Below are 19104 nucleotides of genomic sequence, written 5' to 3'. Positions count from 1 at the left end.
TTGCTGAGGTTCCCTTGCATCTTATGTGCATTCAAAAAATAAGCAATAACCTCAGGTGAACTTCGAAAACCCCAAATCCTATCGTAAGACAAGACAGGAGCAGAATCTCTTGGGAGAAATATTTTCCTACAGGACCTGGTTTCATTTTTTACACATCTTTTGGGATCAAGAAAACAAAGATTTCAAACTCATACACACTCTCTGTCAAAGAGTTCTCTAATTCGGTTCCATCCCGAATCTGGGGCTTCCGGTTTGCTGATGTATCGTGGGAGGGTGGCCTGACCTGGCCTTGCTGGCGAAGAGATCTCACTAGCTTCTGCGAAGACCCGAGGCACGGCAGGTAGCAAAATACTCCAAACTGTTCTCGCCCCGACATTCTTATCTGGACTGTCCATTTCTGGGCCTCACTTCTCAGCTAGAAATAAAACAAAGGGAAACAATGGAAATCTGAATAGATGCAGCACAACGTAATGGATGATCTCACGCACTACAACACAGATTCTTTTTTGTGCGAGACGCTACAGCAAAGAGACTTTAAAGATAAATTCATCAAGAGGCAGATGTCCACCAGCATCAATCAAGCTTTATTATACCACATTCTCAGAAAATCAAAAGGTCAGTTTTCACAAAATAACGGATCTCATCTGATTTTTTTTTTTTAATTTCCATAACATGCGACACTGAAGGTTTTATCTTCATTGTCTATTTTTAAAACATTGGGGGTCTTTTACTAAGGCGCGCTAGCCGATTTAGCGCACGTTAACGCGCCCATTATATTCCATGGACGCGTTAGCATTTAGCGAGCCTTAGTAAAAGACCATCACTATAAAAGCAAACATATTTTTTATTTATTTAATTTGTTTTCTATCCCATTCTATCCCTGGCTAGGCAACTTCACTGACAAAGCCAGGCAGACCTACAACGCCTTTCGGAAAGATTTATTTCCTAGCCAGACAACGCCCCTCCCCCCCCCTTTTTTAAAAGCTTTTCTCTTCATGCTATTACGCTTCTTCACTAACGGTATTCTGGTTTTAACTCGACTGTTCAGTGTCTTCCTCACCATTTGTATTCTGTAATTCGCTGACCATCCAACTCTTTCGATGTAACATGTTAAGATTATACTGTAACCTATTTGTACCCTGTAATCACTGACTACTCAGTGACATCCTACCTATTCTTACCCTGCAATTCGCTGATTGTACAGCTCTCTTCACTGTAAACCGCCTAGAAGTCGCAAGATTATGGCGGTATAGAAAAAATAAAGTTATTATTATTATTATTCACCCAAAGAGCTCAGATCGGGTTACAGTTAACAGGTTACTATTTGCTATAGTTACAGTACAAGTTATTTTGATACAAGTTTTTATTCTAACCATACACATACTAGGGATCTAATATCAAAATATTAATATACAGGTTACCATTTGCTATAGCAGGGGTAGGGAACTCCGGTCCTCAAGAGCCGTATTCCAGTCGGGTTTTCAGGATTTCCCCCATGACTATGCATTGAAAGCAGTGCATGCAAATAGATCTCATGCATATTCATGGAGGAAATCCTGAAAACCCAACTGGAATACGGCTCTCTAGGACCGGAGTTCCCTACCCCTGTGCTATAGTTACAGTACAGGGTATCTTAAATACATGTCTTATCCTAACTTCACACATACTAGAGGACTAATATACATATTTATACAGGCTAAATTTGCCATAGTTACAGTGCAAGATTTATCAATACAAGTTGATATCTTAACGCAGGGGTACGCAATTCCGGTCCTCGAGAGCCGGAGCCAGGTCAGGTTTTCAGGATATCCACATTAAATATGCATGAGATAGATTTGCATCTCAAGGAGGCAGTGCATTCAAATTCATCTCATACATATTCATTGTGGCTATCCTGAAAACCTGACCTGGCTCCGGCTTTCAAGGACTGGAATTGCCTACCCCTGCCCTAACGCAACACATACTGAGGATCTAGTACCAATATACATTTCTTTATAATCCATTGGCCATAGACATGGGAGTTAGGTGAAGAGGTATGTTTTTATTGCTTTACTAAAGTTGAGGAGGTCTTCAAGGGATCTGATCTGTGGGGGGGGGGGGGGGGGGGGGGGGGGGGAGTTGATGCCAGTGGCTTGGTATGAAGTGGCAGTAGGAATGTCGTTTGGCGGTTTGAAGTTGAAGGTCATGACCAGGGAGCATTTTGAGGTATATTTCATCCTGGGAGCGGAGGGACCTCTTTGGCACGGATGGAGAAAACTTGGTCATCATGTAGCCTGGCACCATGTCGCGCAAGGATTTGAATGCTAGCATTAGGCCTTTGAAGACACATTTAGCTGTGGGCAGCCAGTGGGCTGATGACAGCCTGTGAGACAGGGTCACGAGCATGGAGATTTTCTAAAAGTCTGATTGCTGTGTTTTATATACACTGGAGATGTTGTATGTTCTTTGCTGCGACACCGTTGGATGGTGCGTTGCGGTAGTCCATGTGGAAGAGGACCAACGCATAGAGTAGTTGCGTGAAGTTAGACTCAGAAAAGTAGTTCCTTATTTTTTGGAGCTGTTGAATATAGTAAAATGAGGAAGATACCACCTGAGAGATATGGTTGGAAAGCGATAGGATGAAGTCAAGGAGTATTCCTAGGCTGCATGATTGGTCCTTCGCAGTTATGGTAGTTGTGTCTCAGTGTAGTGAGGGAGAGGTGCGGTTGCCATTTTCTATGCGGATCCAAAGGAGTTCTGTTATGGAGGTATTTAGTTGTAACAAAGGTTTCCTATTAAACATATTACTGTAAATGAACTGTCAAGACATCAGTATTGTATATTTTCTTTTTAAAATCAACTACTTTTTTAACCTCCTATTTTACAAAACGGTCGCGGTGGTAACAGCTCCGATGCTCATAGGAATTCTATGAGCGATGGAGCTATTACTGCTGTGGCTAGTGCTAAAAAACGCAGTGCGGTTTTGTACAAAAGGGGGTAGGGGTTAAATTAGGTCAGGGTTCTAATCACATGGTCTACAATGCATCAATCAGAGTGAAATTTGAAGAGGGAAGAAAAATGGTCAGATTATGGGCCTACATCTGCCTTATTCAAAATGATATCAGTGTGATAAAGATTACATCATTTTTAATAGGACAAAAGTTGTATTGTGCTCTCAGATCATTCATATACTTCAATGTATCACAAACTGTGTGCCGTGGCACACTAGTATACCTTCTGAGATTTTAAGTGTGCCATGGCACACTGGGCAGGAAGAGAGGCTCCAGTGCCTGTGTCAGCTGACTTGCCCTACCGGGACTGACTTTCGGATGCTTGTCTTCCGGGACTCCTGCCTTCATCTTCTCTCTGCACCCCTGGACCAGCAGCAGCAGCTCTGTGTGGTTTTAACTTCGCCACACAGCTGCTGCTAGCAGTAGTTTAGCCGCGGTTTCATCAAGCAGCCTCAGGGCCTTTGCTAGCGCGGCCCACATCGCATCATCGAAGCGGGCCGGCCTAGTAAAGGCTCTGAGGCTGCCTGATGAAACCGTGGCTAAACCACTGCTAGTGGCAGCTGTGTGGCGTAGTTAAAACCACATAGTGAGCTGCCGCTAGGTCAGAGAGAGGAGAGGTATGCTGGACAGGGATGGAGGGAAGGGAGAAGTGGTCCTGCTGGACAGGGGGAGAGGAGGGAAGGGAGAAGTGGTTCTGCTGGATGGGGGAGAGGAGGTAAGGGAGAAGTGGTCCTGCTTAATGGGGGGAGAGGAGGTAAGGGAGAAGTAGTCCTGCTGGATGGGGGAGGAGGGAAGGGAGTACGGGTACTGCTGGACAGGGGGGAAGGAGGGAAGGGAGTACGGGTACTGCTGGACAGGGGGGAAGGAGGGAAGGGAGTAGGGGTACTGCTGGACAGGGGGGAGGAGGGAAGTGAGTAGGGATACTGCTGGACAGGGGAGGAAGGAAGGGAGCAGGGGTACTGCTGGATAGGGGGGAGGATGGAAGGGAGCAGGGGTACTACTGGACAGGGGGTATGAGAGAAGGGAGTACGGGTACTGCTGGACGGGGGGAAGGAGGGAAGGGAGTACGGGTACTGCTTGACCTGGGGGGAGGAGAGAAGGGAGAAGGGGTAATGCTGGATGAGGAGGGGGAAGGGAGAAGGGGTACTGCTGGACAGGGGAGAGGTAAAAGGAAGGGGGAAGAGATGCTGCTGGACCTGACAGAAAGGGAGGGAAAGAAAAGGTGCTACAAACTGGAGGGGAGGGTGAGATGGTTCATGGGGAGAGAGCATGTTGGGTTGAGGGGTGGGAAGGAGGGATGTCATTGGAGGGAAGAGGCAAGGACAGAAAGAGAAAGCGTGCAGGAGGGAGAAAGTGTTGGACTCATGGAGAGGGTGAGATGGATAGGGAGGATAGAAAGGCTGGAAGGAGAAATGTTACATTCTGGGGAAGGGGGAGAGGGCAGAGAGTGAAAAGTTGGACTCATGGAGAGACAGAGAGAGATGTTGGTTGGGGGAGGGAAGGAATACCAGAAGAGAAGCAAGCAGGAGGAAGAGAGAAAAAAATGTTGGTCTTGTGAAAAGGAGGGAGAAATGTTGGACTGCAGGGAGAAGAAAGGAGGAAGGGAAAGAGAAATGTTACACGGGGGAGGGGGGGGAGAAGAGAGATTACTAAAGGAAGGGAGAGATATCAGACCAGGGAATGGAAGGGAAGGAGGGGAGTCTGGTAGCGCTATAGAAATAATAATAGTAGTAGTAAAGATAGATGCCTGATTATGGGAAGGAGAGGAGAGAAATGCCAGACAGGGAAGGGGGGAAAGGAAAGAGAGATGTCGGACCATGGAAATAGGGAGGGAAGGAGCGAGAGATAGAAGGGAAGACATGGAAAAGTAGATTTTGAGAAGAAAGCAGAAAAATGGAAATATTGCCAAAGATGGATGCAAGGCAGAAAGTGAAGACGGACAGAAAAACAGTCAATGGATAAGGCGGCCATGGAAACATAGTTAAAACCACAGAAAAATAAAGTCACCAGACAACAAAGGTAGGGAAAATGATTTTATATATAGTGATTGAAATGTGTCAGTTTTGAGAATTTATATCTGCTGTGTATATTGTGTGTATATGAAAAATGAATGGAAAAAAATTACATTACAATTAGTAAAGGGGGTGGGATCTGGGGAAGAGCTTAGGTGGGTCTAGGGTGGAGTTTGAGAGGTCTGTGTTTGGGGGTACTCAGTTGATATTTGTTAGACTTCCCTGTTGGCACGCCCTACTGGCATTTCAGGGCCTGTCTGGAGGGCCTCTGCGCATGTGTGGATGTCAGCGTGATGATGTCACGCATGCGCGTGATGTCATCACAGCGACATCAACGCACATCTATGTACCTCGAGCCGTGACCACTTTAGTGTGCCCCGGTTCGAAAAAGTTTGAGAGACACTGATATACCTGGTTCATTCCTTCTTGTTTAATTAGATATCCAAAAAGTCTAAATACTGTTAACCACCGCAATTATAAAGATCCTCACAAGGTTAACTAAATAGTTCAAGTGTCTAAGTAAAGGAAAAGATCTCAGAACACTACCTTCACTATTATTAGACTGTATTTGTGCCTGCCACTGAAATATCAGTTGGGACCCCTGGTGGGGGGGTGAGGGTGGTTGCGAACTTGGGGGGGAGGGGCAGCAAACTTTTAGGGGGGGTAGGGTGGGGGCGTCTGCAGGAGGTATTTGGCATCTCTCCTGCCGGGGAACACTGGCGAGGGTTCGCAGGTTGTTGGTCGCAGGGATTGGGCCTACCTCGGGGGGGGGGGGGGGGGGGTTTGCAGGGTGTCAGCAGGAGGAATTGGACATCTTTCCTGCCAGTGATCATTCAGGGGGGGTGTGTGTGTGGGGGGGGGGGTCGCAGCAGCTTCGGGCCGGAGGACTGGGCATTCTTCCTGCCGCGATTTTTACAGGGCAGGGGGATGGATTGCCTGGGCGGCAGCTGCGATCAGCTCAGCAGCTCGATCCGGAACTTATACCAGTTTTGACTTGGTCTAAATCAAAACATATAAGTTCCATCCAGGCAACCTGTCAAACTTTTCGATTATGGTTGCTGCGGCCCACATCCCACCTTACCCTTACTCCTCCAAAAAAGCCCCTTTTCACTCTGGGCGCACAGAGACAGGGAAAAAGCCTAAGCTGATTTTAGATACATCTAAAACCCTGTTTGATTATCAGTACTTGGGCGACCTGTCTTTTTAATCGTTCAAGTGCCGATTTAGACGGGTTTTTAAGACTTTTTTTTTTTTTTAAATTATGAACCCCCATATTGTTTAGTATGTAAAAATTTTATAAAAAGGATTACAAGTAAATGTCTCTATGACCGTTGGAGCAGTGCAGAAAATTCAGCACGTCAGCCAGCGCTAAAAATCTCTTGTGCGGTTTTGTAAAAGGGAAGGGGAGGTGTAAAAGGGAAGGGGAGGAGATGTAAATGAGAAGACAAGCTAGATCCTTCCTAGGCGTTTGGGCTACTGCTGCCTACCTACCTGAATTAATTGTGTGGCTGCAACTTAAGGTGGGCAAATATTTGGGAAGGCAGTTGGGCTCTTCCTACCTCTGGACTCCTTTTACTAAACAGTGCTAGAGGTTTTTAGCGTGGGCCAGTGAGGTAAATGCTCCAATGCTTATAACACCCCCCCCCCCCTCCTTTCTTTTTTTTTTCCTAAGCCGCAGTAGAGGTTTTTACCGCAGCACAGAGTTCTAAATGCTCCAACACTGCTCTGATGCTCATAGAATTCCTATGAGTGTCAGATAATTTGTGCTTTGGGCACAGTAGAAATCTCTACTGCAATTAAGTAAAAGGGGGACAAAATTCCTATGAGCGTCGGAGCATTTAGCCATTTACCACACCAACTTGCGCTAAAAACCTCTAAAGCCGTTTAGTAAAACCCAGCATATGTTTGTCAGTCACACTTTTTTTTTTTTTTAAGAAGGAAAGGAGAAGAAATAAGATACTTTCTTATTTCAAAATTTGCTTTTAAGAACAGCTAAAAAAATCTTAGCAAAAACGAAATATGTCAAAAATATTTTAATAATTTTGAGCTGCTATTTGAATTACTCTCCAGGATTACCTCTTTATTCTGCTGTTTCTATACACAATCAGAGCGGCCAAGTAACTCTTTTTCTGGGTAAGGACTTTTTGCCAATTTGATTTTTGCATCCCCAATATATTTGTAGCCCTTACTTATCCCACATGTACCAGAATGCAACAGTATGAGGGGCTGTCAGAAATCCAGGACCGCCCATAAGTAGCCTTCTCTCAGCTAGGTCATTGAACATCCCTATTACAAGAAACAACCGTGTATCTATATACAAGGAAGTAATGCTGGATACAACTACAAACACAACACGCGAGGAGGGATCTATCCTCACCTCTCCACCATGCCTCTCCTTCTACCGGACCGGAGAACTGACAACCCTGCTCCGCACTCTCTTTTTATTTCTGAGGACATCTCAGCCTGCATGACGAGATTTGAAGCGAGGTTTTTGTTCCAAGTCTCGTCACCATTTTAGTAGTTTTGCATGGTTTTTATCCATCCTTTTTTTAAACTGCAAAAAGTAGCAACATATGCTTGTTAAAGAAAAATGATGTGCTATTTAGGGTTAAGGTTATGGCAGATATAGCCTTTGAGAATAGGTAACCTAGAATTTCAATGGCATATATAAAATTCAGGTCTCTAGCTGGGTATCTGAACTACAATTCCCAGAAATCTTAGTTGAGCCTGTCCAGAAACTTTCCGCGAGAAGTCGTCCAGCGGCGGGCGAAATGGCGAGCGCGTGCAGGAGGAGGAGCTTAATTCATTACTAGGACTATCTTAGAGTTGGAGGCGGGGCCAGAGTCTATTACTTCCTTTTTTTCGGCGCAAGGTTGCTGGGATGATTGCTTGTTGAGCGATAAATGCCGACTGGAGCTGGTGACTAGTAAGAGGATGGTGCGAGGGATCTTGTGCGTTCTTTTGGTATTACCTGTTCTATCCCAGGTGGGACTTGGGTCCTGCACTTCAGGTAACTCCCAGGAAGGGCTTCAAGTCAATCACTTACCCTTGAAGAGATGGTTACTCTGTTCCACGACAAAGCAGATAAGTATGATGGTTGCAATCTCTGATTCTACCCTATAAATGGGAGCTGCCAGTTGGAAATCTTGGAACTGAGTAACTTGGGAGCTCTGGACTCTGGTTGACTGTATGCACGAATGTATGCATTCGTATTCGATAGAGCTTTTGAAGCGTCATGTGGCTAGCCAATGTGGAGCCTTGGGTAGGGTTACCATATAGTAGTAATAGTAATACAACAACAACAAAAAAATTGGACCCACATCCCTGCTCACACTCCCATCTATTTCCTTAGTTCTCCTTCCCATCCTCTCTACAAGGGGTAGGGAACTCCAGTCCTCCAGAGCCGTAGTCCAGTTGGGTTTTCAGGATTTCCCCAATGAATATGCATTAAAGCAGTGCATGCAAATAGATCTCATGCATATTCATTGGAGAAATCCTGAAAACCCGACTGGAACATGGCTCTGGAGGACTGGAGTTCCCTACTCCTGCTCTATACCATGAGTGCCCACACTTTTTTGGCTTGTGAGCTACTTTTAAAATGACCAAATCAAAATGATCTACCAACAATAAAAATTTAAAAAGCACACTGTACGCAGAGAAAATGTTAATTATCATTTGTATTTGGGTGTTTTTTTCGGAGGTCAAGGCAGATGACTTTAAAATATGCAATGTCACCTCAGTAACAACTGTACAAAAATAGACAAATGTACCCCCTCCCCATTTACTAAACCGCGATAATGGTTTTTAGTGCAGGGAGTTGCGCTGAATGCCCCTCGCAGCCCCCCACGCTCATAGGCTCCCTGCACTAAAAACCACTATCGCGGTTTAGTAAAAGGGGCCATAGTGCAAAATATAGACAGCAGATATAAATTCTCAAAATGAACACATTTTGATCACTAAATTGAAAATGAAATCATTTTTCATACCTTTTTTGTCTGGTGATTTCATGAGTCTCTAGTTGCACTTCCTTCTTCTGTAAATCCAATATTTCTTTCTCTCTCCCCCTGCCCCCCTCTTTATTTCTCTCTTTCTTTCTTTCTTCCCCTGCACCCACCCCCACAAGCAATCGCACTGATTTCTCCAATTCTCTGATTCTTTCTCTCTCTCTCTGCCACCCCCCCAAGCCACCACGCCGATTTCTCCCTGCTTCCCCAAGCCAGGCCTGACGTGTACAAGCGCTGGGCCCACAAGCCTTCACCTCAGACGTCAATTCAGACGTCGGAGAGGAAGTTCCAGGCCAGCCAGGCAGTGATTGGCTGGCCCAGTACTTCCTCTCGGACGTCAGAATTGACATTGGAGGTGAAGTCTTGTGGGTCCGGCGCTTGTATGTGCCTGGCCTGGCTCGGGGAGGCAGGAAGAACAAGATTGCAAAGATTGTGTTGCCTTTGCGATCTACTGGTTGATCGCGATTGACCATGTGGGAATGCCTGCTCTATACCCTTTTAGTGCTTCTCTCTCTCTTTTTCCATTTTTCCAACACACCTCTTCCTCTGGTGCTTCTCTCTCTTTCCAACCACTATCTCCTGTGAGTGCTTCTTTCTTTCCTTCTCTTCCCCCCTCCCACCCAATCCTCTTCAGGTGCCCCTCTCCTTCTAACCTCCTCTCCTGTTGTTTTTGTCTCTCCTTTCCCATCTAGTGCTTCCCTACTCCATGCTTTTTTCTCTAGCACTCTCCTTTTCATAATGCTTTTCCAGCCCTTTCACTCCCTTTTTTCATGCCGTTTCTCCAGCCCTATCAACCCCTTTCTTCATGCTGTTTCTCCAGCCCCCTCACTCCCTCCTTCGATGCTGCTCTCTAGCTCCTGACTCCCCCACCTACCTCTTCCCCAGGTCCGGTCACTGTAATTAATCTTCGGACAGCTAGCAGCAGCAACGAGGTAAGCCTGCTGCTGCTGGCCTGCCCTGGAAGCCAACTTGGCAAATCCCGGTGATGTGGGAACAAGAAGTCACTGCAGCAGGCTTCTGGAGCAGGCCGGTGCAGCAGGCTTACCTTGTTGCTGCTGCCAACTGCCTGAAGATTAATTACAGTGGCCGAGCCCAGGGAAAAGGTAGGTGGGGGCGTCGAGAGAGCTAGCTAAATCCGGACAGATCCCTCCATTTTTGAAAAACCACCTGGGCACCCGGGCAGTCCTCGAAAAAGAGGACGTGTCTGGGATTTCCCGGACTTCTGGTTGCCCTAGCTTTGGAGGCCTGTGCTCCCCCAACTTGGGCTTACGCCCCTTTCAGAGCTCTAGCCCTCCTCTTTACCTTGACAGGAATGTTGAGCTCCACCAGGAAAATACAGTGCTGTAGCTTCCCTCTGTTTTCTTTTTGCTCCATGCTTGCTCAAAACATATGTGATAAGTCTGTCTGCTTAGAGCAGAAAGGAAGCAGTGGGGAGCAGTGGCACTGTTGTAATTTTGCTGCCAGGGATTGGCATCTCTGACAGCAGAAATATTGTTGGGGTCATTCCATACCAAGTGGTCTAAAATAAAATAAAAAAAGCTTCCTGCCATTATGTCTTAGATTTTGTTTAAAATTTGTATGCAAAACTAGCATAGCATTTAAAATTTTTTTCACAAAATATTAGATCCTTAGTTGCAATAATCACGGAGCTAGACCCCCTTATTTTACTGGGTACTGGTAGCATCATGCACAGCAGTGAATAAAATGTCACTTTTAGCTGCTTCCAAAGCTGACAATAAATGATGAAAAATACTAATTTTTGACAATCCAGCACAACTTTTTATGCTAGTTTCAGCGACGCTAGTTTGAGCAACATGGATGCAAAAGCTCGCTTAAAACTTTTGCTCAAAGTGTGCCTTAAAACTTGTTGCAGTTTGTCATGACAGATTTTGACCAGCTTATCAGCTGCTATAGCTCCAGAGCAAAAGTAGATACAGACTTCAGATTTCTGTCATAGATTATGCTTGCACTGGACACTACACTGTCAAATTTGCAGCAATTCAGTATGAATAGCTGCATCAAAACATTCTTTCAAATTCTGCACCATTGACACAAGGGCTGAAATTAGTCAATCTATATATATAAAATCGGAGGTATGTATGTGTGTATGTGCCGCGATCACGCAAAAACGGCTTGACCGATTTGAACGAAACTTGGTATGCAGATCCCTCACTACCTGGGATGATATGTTCTGGGGGTCTCGCGGCCCACCTGCACACGTGGGCGGAGCTACAAACTGAAAATCAGATTTCACCCATTCATGTCAATGGAAAAAATGGAAAAAGCTGCCAACGCAAAAACGGCTTGCCCGATTTGAACGAAACTTGGTATGCTGATCCCTCACTACCTGGGGTGATATGTTCTGGGGGTCTCCCGGCCCACCTGCACACGTGGGCGGAGCTACAAACAGAAAATCAGATTTCACCCATTCATGTCAATGGAAAAAATGTAAAAAGCTGCCAACGCAAAAACGGCTTGCCCCATTTGCACGAAACTTGGTATGCAGATCCCTCACTACATGGGGTGATATGTTCTGGGGGTCTCGCTGCCCACCTGCACACGTGGGCGGAGCTACAAACTGAAAATCATATTTCATCCATTCATGTCAATGGCAAAAATGTAAAAAGCTGCCAACGCAAAAACGTCTTGCCCGATTTGAACAAAACTTGGTATGCAGATCCCTCACTACCTGGGGTGACATGTTCTGGGGGTCTCGCGGCCCCTCTGCACACGTGGGCGGAGCTACAACCTGAAAATCAGATTTCACCCATTCATGTCAATGGCAAAAATTTAAAAAGCTGCCAACGAAAAAACGGCTTGCCCAATTTGAACAAAACTTGGTATGCAGATCCCTCACTACCTGGGGTGATATGTTCTGGGGGTCTCGCGGCCCTCCTGCACACGTGGGCGGAGCTACAACCTGAAAATCAGATTTCATCCATTCATGTCAATGGCAAAAATGTAAAAATCTGCCAACGCAAAAACTGCTTGCCCGATTTGAACTAAACTTGGTATGCAGATCCCTCACTACCTGGGGTGATATGTTCTGGGGGTCTCGTGGCCCACCTGCACACGTGGGCGGAGCTACAAACAGAAAATCAGATTTCACCCATTCATGTCAATGGAAAAAATGGAAAAAGCTGCCAACGCAAAAACGGCTTGCCCGATTTGAACGAAACTTGGTATGCTGATCCCTCACTACCTGGGGTGATATGTTCTGGGGGTCTCCCGGCCCACCTGCACACGTGGGCGGAGCTACAAACAGAAAATCAGATTTCACCCATTCATGTCAATGGAAAAAATGGAAAAAGCTGCCAACGCAAAAACGGCTTGCCCGATTTGAACGAAACTTGGTATGCTGATCCCTCACTACCTGGGGTGATATGTTCTGGGGGTCTCCCGGCCCACCTGCACACGTGGGCGGAGCTACAAACAGAAAATCAGATTTCACCCATTCATGTCAATGGAAAAAATGTAAAAAGCTGCCAACGCAAAAACGGCTTGCCCCATTTGCACGAAACTTGGTATGCAGATCCCTCACTACATGGGGTGATATGTTCTGGGGGTCTCGCTGCCCACCTGCACACGTGGGCGGAGCTACAAACTGAAAATCATATTTCATCCATTCATGTCAATGGCAAAAATGTAAAAAGCTGCCAACGCAAAAACGTCTTGCCCGATTTGAACAAAACTTGGTATGCAGATCCCTCACTACCTGGGGTGACATGTTCTGGGGGTCTCGCGGCCCCTCTGCACACGTGGGCGGAGCTACAACCTGAAAATCAGATTTCACCCATTCATGTCAATGGCAAAAATTTAAAAAGCTGCCAACGAAAAAACGGCTTGCCCAATTTGAACAAACCTTGGTATGCAGATCCCTCACTACCTGGGGTGATATGTTCTGGGGGTCTCGCGGCCCTCCTGCACACGTGGGCGGAGCTACAAACAGAAAATCAGATTTCATCCATTCATGTCAATGGCAAAAATGTAAAAATCTGCCAACGCAAAAACTGCTTGCCCGATTTGAACTAAACTTGGTATGCAGATCCCTCACTACCTGGGGTGATATGTTCTGGGGGTCTCGTGGCCCACCTGCACACGTGGGCGGAGCTACAAACAGAAAATCTGATTTCACCCATTCATGTCAATGGAAAAATTGTAAAAAGCTGCCAACGCAAAAACGGCTTGCCCGATTTGAACGAAACTTGCAACACATCTTCCTTTTCAGTTTAAGAGCTTGCAAATTCCAGTGAGACTTGCATTCTCTATCACAATCAACAAATCACAGGGACAGACTATTATATACTGTGGAGTGGATTTAAGATCCCCCTGTTTTTCCCATCGTCAACTCTATGTTGCTTGCTCAAGGGTGGGTTCACCCAAGAATTTATATGTTCTTGCTCCTGGAGTTGAAACTAAAAATGTTGTTTATAATCAAGTTTTGTGTTAGTTGTATTGTATTCATTTTGTCAAATATTTCACATTATAATTTGAATATTGTACTTTTTATAAAGCTGTAATAAAATAATTTCATTCACCACTATAAAGTATTTTTATTTGAATCCATTTACAGTGTTATTGCTATAATTAAATACCCGTGCAACGCCGGGGCATCAGCTAGTTATATATAAAAAAATAATAATAAAAGCCTGCCTGAATCGTTTTCAAATTAGTACAATCTGAAAGAGGAAATATTACTCTACAAAATTTGCTTAAGTGGGATATTTTGTGTGCACGGCCCATTATATACACATATCGCAAGGCTAGAAAATGTATATGAAATGGGTGTTGCATTGGTCCATGGTGGCTTTGCTACTACTGGTTCCCAAATGAGCAAACCAGACTGCCATAGGGGCCATGCCGTATAGCCATACAACAGCCATAGGTGGGTTTCTTTTCCACAGGATCCCAAGATTGTTTGCATGGAAAATTATAAGACACTGATGCACCAGTACCTTGTCCAATTGAACAGGGACTAATAAATCACTATACTACTCCAGATAACCTGCCACTGAAACTTACAAAAGATACTTACAAAAAGGCAGAACAAGTCAAAAGGTTCTGAGAGTAGTAACTCAAAGACAAGAGCCCCTGTGGCTGGGGGGTTCTCAGAGTGGTCTCAATGGTCGATTTCACCTGTGTTTTATTAGTTAGTTCACTGTGGTTTGATTCACATTTTGATTTAAGGCACACATGAGGTACCCGATGATGGTGTGCAGGCGGGGGTATGGTTGCCTCCGCCTTGCTGTGTGAAGCACTGGAGAAATTCTCCCTTCACTGACCCTCCACACTGAGGGTACCCAATTACACTAAATATTTATTATATTATCTCATTTTGAAGTTGTTATTCACAGGGGCTCTTGTCTTGGAGTTACCACTCTCAGAACCTTTTGACTTGTTCTGCCTTTTTGTAAGTATCAATTGAACAGGGAGGCAAAGTTATATCCTCTTCAAAGTCTTGACATCTATAACTACGGTTACTAGATGTCCTCTTTTTGAGGACTCTGTTGGGAGTCTGGGCGGCCTTTTTTTTTAACTCTTTTCTTTCCTACTGAGGTAAATAAATTATTGGACGTCCCTTGTACATACATTTTTTTTATTACTCATATTTCAATTTAAAGAAAAATCTCAAAGTGGATTAGAGTTAAAGCATGATCCAAGTACAAATCATAAAACAGCCTAATTCATAAAGCCATAAAAAGACAAATGACCAAGAATACTTATAAATAATAAATTCCTTACTTTCTAAAACTGATCAAAGTGCTAAGCCTTGATTTTCTAAAACATGTACCACAAAATTTGTTTAGTTGGTGTTTGTCAAAGTTCCATAAACTTATAGGTGTAGATTGTTTTATTCAGTTATTCTGAGGGGTGGGAGCAACTATATAACTTTTGTTAGACTTACCAGAAATTGTTCAAAGTTCAGCTCATGATCTTTCAAGAAAACACAAGGCTCTTCGGATATGTCGATTTCCAGCTGACTCTAACAAAAGTTATTTAATGTCCTCTTTGTCCTGTTAATCTACCTTTTCTCTGTTAGAGAGACACTGGAAGCAATTTATAGACCAAATTGAACAATCTCTGGAGAACTACAAACCATGTGAAACTCAGAACTGCAGCTGCCACCGCAGGTAAGCAGCTCATGATTTAGTTCTTATGCTGGGTCTGCTGGATCATTTCCACAGATTAGTGTAGGTAACAAGTCTGTGGTTTTATTAAGGGACAAAAAACAGTAGTATTGAAATGTAACGATAAATGTGTTATGACAACCTGTTATTTATGTTTCCTAGTATTTTAGAACATGATCTGACCCCTTTTTTGGGGGGTATAACCAAGGAACTGATTTCCAGTATGGTCTCTCGTAAACTTGGAACACACTACCAGATCATTAATGGCAGATTATATCGTGAGCAGGATTGTATGTTTCCGGCAAGGTGAGTCACAAGTGTAAAATACTATGTTATGAATGCAATGTGGTCTTACAAATCTAAGAATGAGATGTAATATGCTGTATTTTACTGAGAATATAATGAAGAAAAAAAAAGGAAAAGTCAACCGCAGAGATCCAAGATACAGCACACAGAGGAGACTGAGGAAAGCAAACAAAAACAAGAGGTGTCGACAGAGTTTACTGAAAATTCTTCAGATATTCAACTCGGTTGGACGCTTAGACTAGACACGTGTTTCAGCTAAAGATAGCCTGCAACAAGAGTCTAAAATTTCAACATAAATATATATGAGCAATATAAACAAATATGAATGCAATAAAAATAATAAATGAGACGTGCAGAGGGCCTTTTTTGATTGTATGTCTAAGGCCCTGTTTTACTAAGGTGCGCTAACTGATTAGCGCATGTTAATCGATTTAGCATGCACTAAACGCTAACATGTGCATATTAGTCTATGGGCACGTTAGCATTTAGCGCGTACTAATTCGATTTAGCGCATGCACTAATCGGTTATCGCACCTTAGTAAAACAGGGGGTAAGCCTGAGTTTGGATGTTTTGAGAAAGACGTAGAGAAAATGTCCGTTCTGAAAACAGCAAGATATTTATCTACTTTTTTTTTTTTTTTGAGAATGACCTATGTAGATGTTTTGGGCCTTAGTATGTCTATCTTTTTTGGCCATTCTCAAATATAAAGATGTCCACATGAAAAATGCACAAAGGCAAGTATTTTGGACATTCAAGCAGCTAACATTCTTAGCAAACTGTACACAGATAGCTGAGCATTCCTTAGCACAGCAGAAGGATTACTGCAGAGAATGTCATATTAAAAGTACCAGGTACAGATGTCAATATAACTTGCTTCTATCGTATTGTGAGCCCTCTAAAACCCACTCAAAATTTACTGTACACCACAATAATAGCCCTTATGCCTGCAGGTGTTATCTTAATGTAGGTATATTAGGTTTTGAAGGGATTACTGTACAATAGAAGCAAGTTAAAGCAACATTTGTACCTCAAAAGCTTTCTGTGCTGGTAAGACTCATTAAAGCAGTCTTACTTGCAGGGACGTTCAGCTTCTGATGCTCAAAAGGGTTCTCCATGGCTGTACCGATCCTCAAATGCATTACAAGGAGTTCTTGTGATACACTAAAGAGAATGTCCCTCCCCCCTTATATGGGGACATTTTTCCAGCTGTTCTGGAGCTGCTGGTAGCTGTTGTGCGTGTATTGTGCACTCACACGACAGCTGTGCCCTCCTCCAAAAAAAGACAACAGTCACCGTTCTCCTTTGCCCCTCTGTATCCATGATCAACTGAGAGCTGGCAGAAGGGAGAACAGCAGCTGCCAGCTCAGCTGATTTGCGGCTTTCCCTGCCAGCTCTGGAGCTGCAATCAGCTGATCAGGGCTTTCCCTGCTGGCTCTGGAGCCAGTAGGGAAAGCTGCAAATCAGCTGAGCCGGCAGCCACCACTCCCTTCTGCTGATCACAGCTCTGGAGCCACCATTAGATGGGCAGAGGGGAAGCTGTGCCTAGCAATGTGCTCTTCTGAGTAGGTGCCAGACATAGTTCCTCCCCTACTGGGCTTCTCTGTACAAATAGCATGCATATGATTTGCATGCTATTTGTGTGAGCATAGCCCAGTAAAAGTAAATCGGTTTCAACCCGGTATTTTTTTACCAGGTTGATGGAGCTTTGTGCATCTGGGCATCTCTTCCTTTTTGTAGTTAAAAGAAAAAATAACGTGAGACCTACCCCCCCCCCCCCCCCCCGAGTTCAGTCTAGCTCAACTACTTTTTACTATATCTGATAAGATGGAATTTAAAGAGATGCCCAGTGTATGGTAAAGATGTCAGTAGATACATGTAAAGTCAGGATATGGGTTTTCACATAACAAACCTAATTGCCTAACGTGCACCTATATGTCTCCCAGAGCTAGGAAATTTCAAAATTAGAAGCTGAAGGATTTCATAAATGCAAAAGAAGAGCAAGTACCTTCTGTTGCTCAAACTTCCAAAGAGATGCGAGCCAACAGATCATCTTCCAATTTTTGTAAACGGGTATGTTAAAGAGCTCATAAGGACTCTTAAAAGGAGACATCCAGCACTCTTTTTGAATTCTTGGTAGAACAGAAGGCATTAGTTAGAGATTGTAAAGCACTCGGGTTAACCCAACTATGCTGTGTAGGCTTTATCTCATGCTGCCAGTAGCTTAAGTATTCAGAAGTGCCTCAACGCACATATGTTGTACTGAAGACTTCCCTGCACCCCTTGCCGCTGCCCTTACTTCAGTCTCTAGAGCGGCTCAGCTGAGACAAGACAGGTGTGAGCAACAAAGGATGACTTTCTGGTGATGAATTCTTTCTTAATAGCAACAGATATTCTGCATCTCAGCTTATATAGGAAGATTTGCAAGTAGGAGCATTTCAACATCCTCGATAATAGGGTTATTAATGACAGTCTGGGATAAAGAAGTCCCTTTTCTATGAGTTAAGCTTGTCAGATTCAGAAGCAGGAAGTCGGGTTCATTCCGTGCCATCTGTTGCAGCCATGGAACCAAATTTGAGATGATTAGGAGCTACCAGGATTAGAGCTGCTGCATTCTGCCAAAACTTCTAAAGCGATCTTACAATAAGAATACCGGTAATTGTGGGGTGGGAAGAGTGTAAAAGAAGATCTTGACTCCACGAGATCACAAATGAATAAGCAACTGAAAGCAAGTTGATAGAATGACTAATGCCTTTTCTCATTCTTGGTTGCAAATCAGTTATCCATGCTTTTGGAAAAGAGTGCACACCACATGAAAGTCCAAAGACTATTTATGGGGATCCAGGCAATATTTCAGACTGTCTGATAGTCAATACTGGTCTTCTAGTAAGTATACTGCTGTGAGGAAAAACTCCAACCTTTAGTACTATTTCTCATATTCTTTGCACTTTTCAACATAGATAACAAGAGCCCATTCCACCCTGTTTGTTGATATAAATCATTGCTACTTGGTTTTCTGCCTAGACTTGAATAATGCAATTGGTAATTCATTCTATGAAGGTTTAAACTGCATAATAAATTCCTCTGAGCTGATTGATTGCAGAACTACCATTTTGAGACTGACCAAGTTCCTTATCTGTTACATAGGAGGAGGCACAGTGGTAGTTAAAGTTCCAATGGAACTAACTCCCTCAATCTTTGTCTACTGCTGCTACTACTACTTATCATTTGTATAGTATGAGTTGGCAGTAGAGGAGAAGGGTAGAGATAAGAGACACTTACCCAATGAACAAAATTTCTGGGGAGGAGTATAGGGAGATATAATAGAGGAGAGATACTTAAGAGTGAATGTGCTTGTAAGTCACATAGGATAATGCTCTCAGAACTGTTCAGTCATTCAGAATTAGTTGAACTTGAGGTGGGTGAATATTTTTCTTTCGTGATAGGGTTGGATGGTGCCTTCCACCATTGAGAATTATTCAAAAATGCCCTCCAGTGTTTTAACCTGTGAGACAGATTGAAGAGAGTTGATTCCATTGGAGCATTAGCTGTCATTTCATTTCTCTATCCAGTGTAATGTCATTACATGGACAGTCATGCCATGTTTCCTAGGAAGCCTTGAAGATTATGAGCTATGAATGCTTGGCTGGGGAAACTTATCTACAG

General features: G+C 43.9%; 2 protein-coding genes across 7 annotated transcripts in view; one reads left to right on the top strand and one right to left on the bottom strand.

Moving 5' to 3' along the window:
* Nucleotides 1-19104, bottom strand: part of TIMMDC1 (translocase of inner mitochondrial membrane domain containing 1) — a 97581-nt gene that overhangs the window by 54220 nt on the left and 24257 nt on the right. The window contains exons 1-2 of one of the 4 annotated variants that reach the window (XM_033941571.1): nt 8049-8068; nt 199-415 (exon numbers count right to left, since the gene is read on the bottom strand). In XM_033941571.1, the coding sequence (XP_033797462.1) occupies nt 199-395 (197 nt within the window). In that variant the 5' untranslated portion in view covers nt 396-415; nt 8049-8068. Of the gene's footprint in view, nt 1-198; nt 416-7078; nt 7202-7379; nt 7518-8048; nt 8069-19104 lie in introns of those variants that run through there. The other 3 variants (XM_033941568.1, XM_033941570.1, XM_033941569.1) reach the window with 3 other exon arrangements.
* The window catches only part of POGLUT1 (protein O-glucosyltransferase 1), a 50024-nt gene continuing 38521 nt past the window's right edge, over nt 7602-19104 (top strand). For all 3 annotated transcript variants that reach the window (XR_004539184.1, XR_004539185.1, XM_033941567.1), the window contains exons 1-3: nt 7602-8012; nt 15047-15137; nt 15297-15440. Coding sequence is in view for 1 of the 3 variants with exons in the window: in XM_033941567.1 (XP_033797458.1) it covers nt 7937-8012; nt 15047-15137; nt 15297-15440 (311 nt within the window). In the remaining 2 variants the exon portion in view is untranslated. The remainder of the gene's footprint in view (nt 8013-15046; nt 15138-15296; nt 15441-19104) is intronic.

This window comes from Geotrypetes seraphini, chromosome 4 (genome assembly GCF_902459505.1).
Source record: "Geotrypetes seraphini chromosome 4, aGeoSer1.1, whole genome shotgun sequence".
Classification (NCBI taxonomy): domain Eukaryota; kingdom Metazoa; phylum Chordata; class Amphibia; order Gymnophiona; family Dermophiidae; genus Geotrypetes; species Geotrypetes seraphini.
Note: the sequence above shows the minus strand (reverse complement) of the source record. Positions and strands in the feature narration are given on the sequence as shown.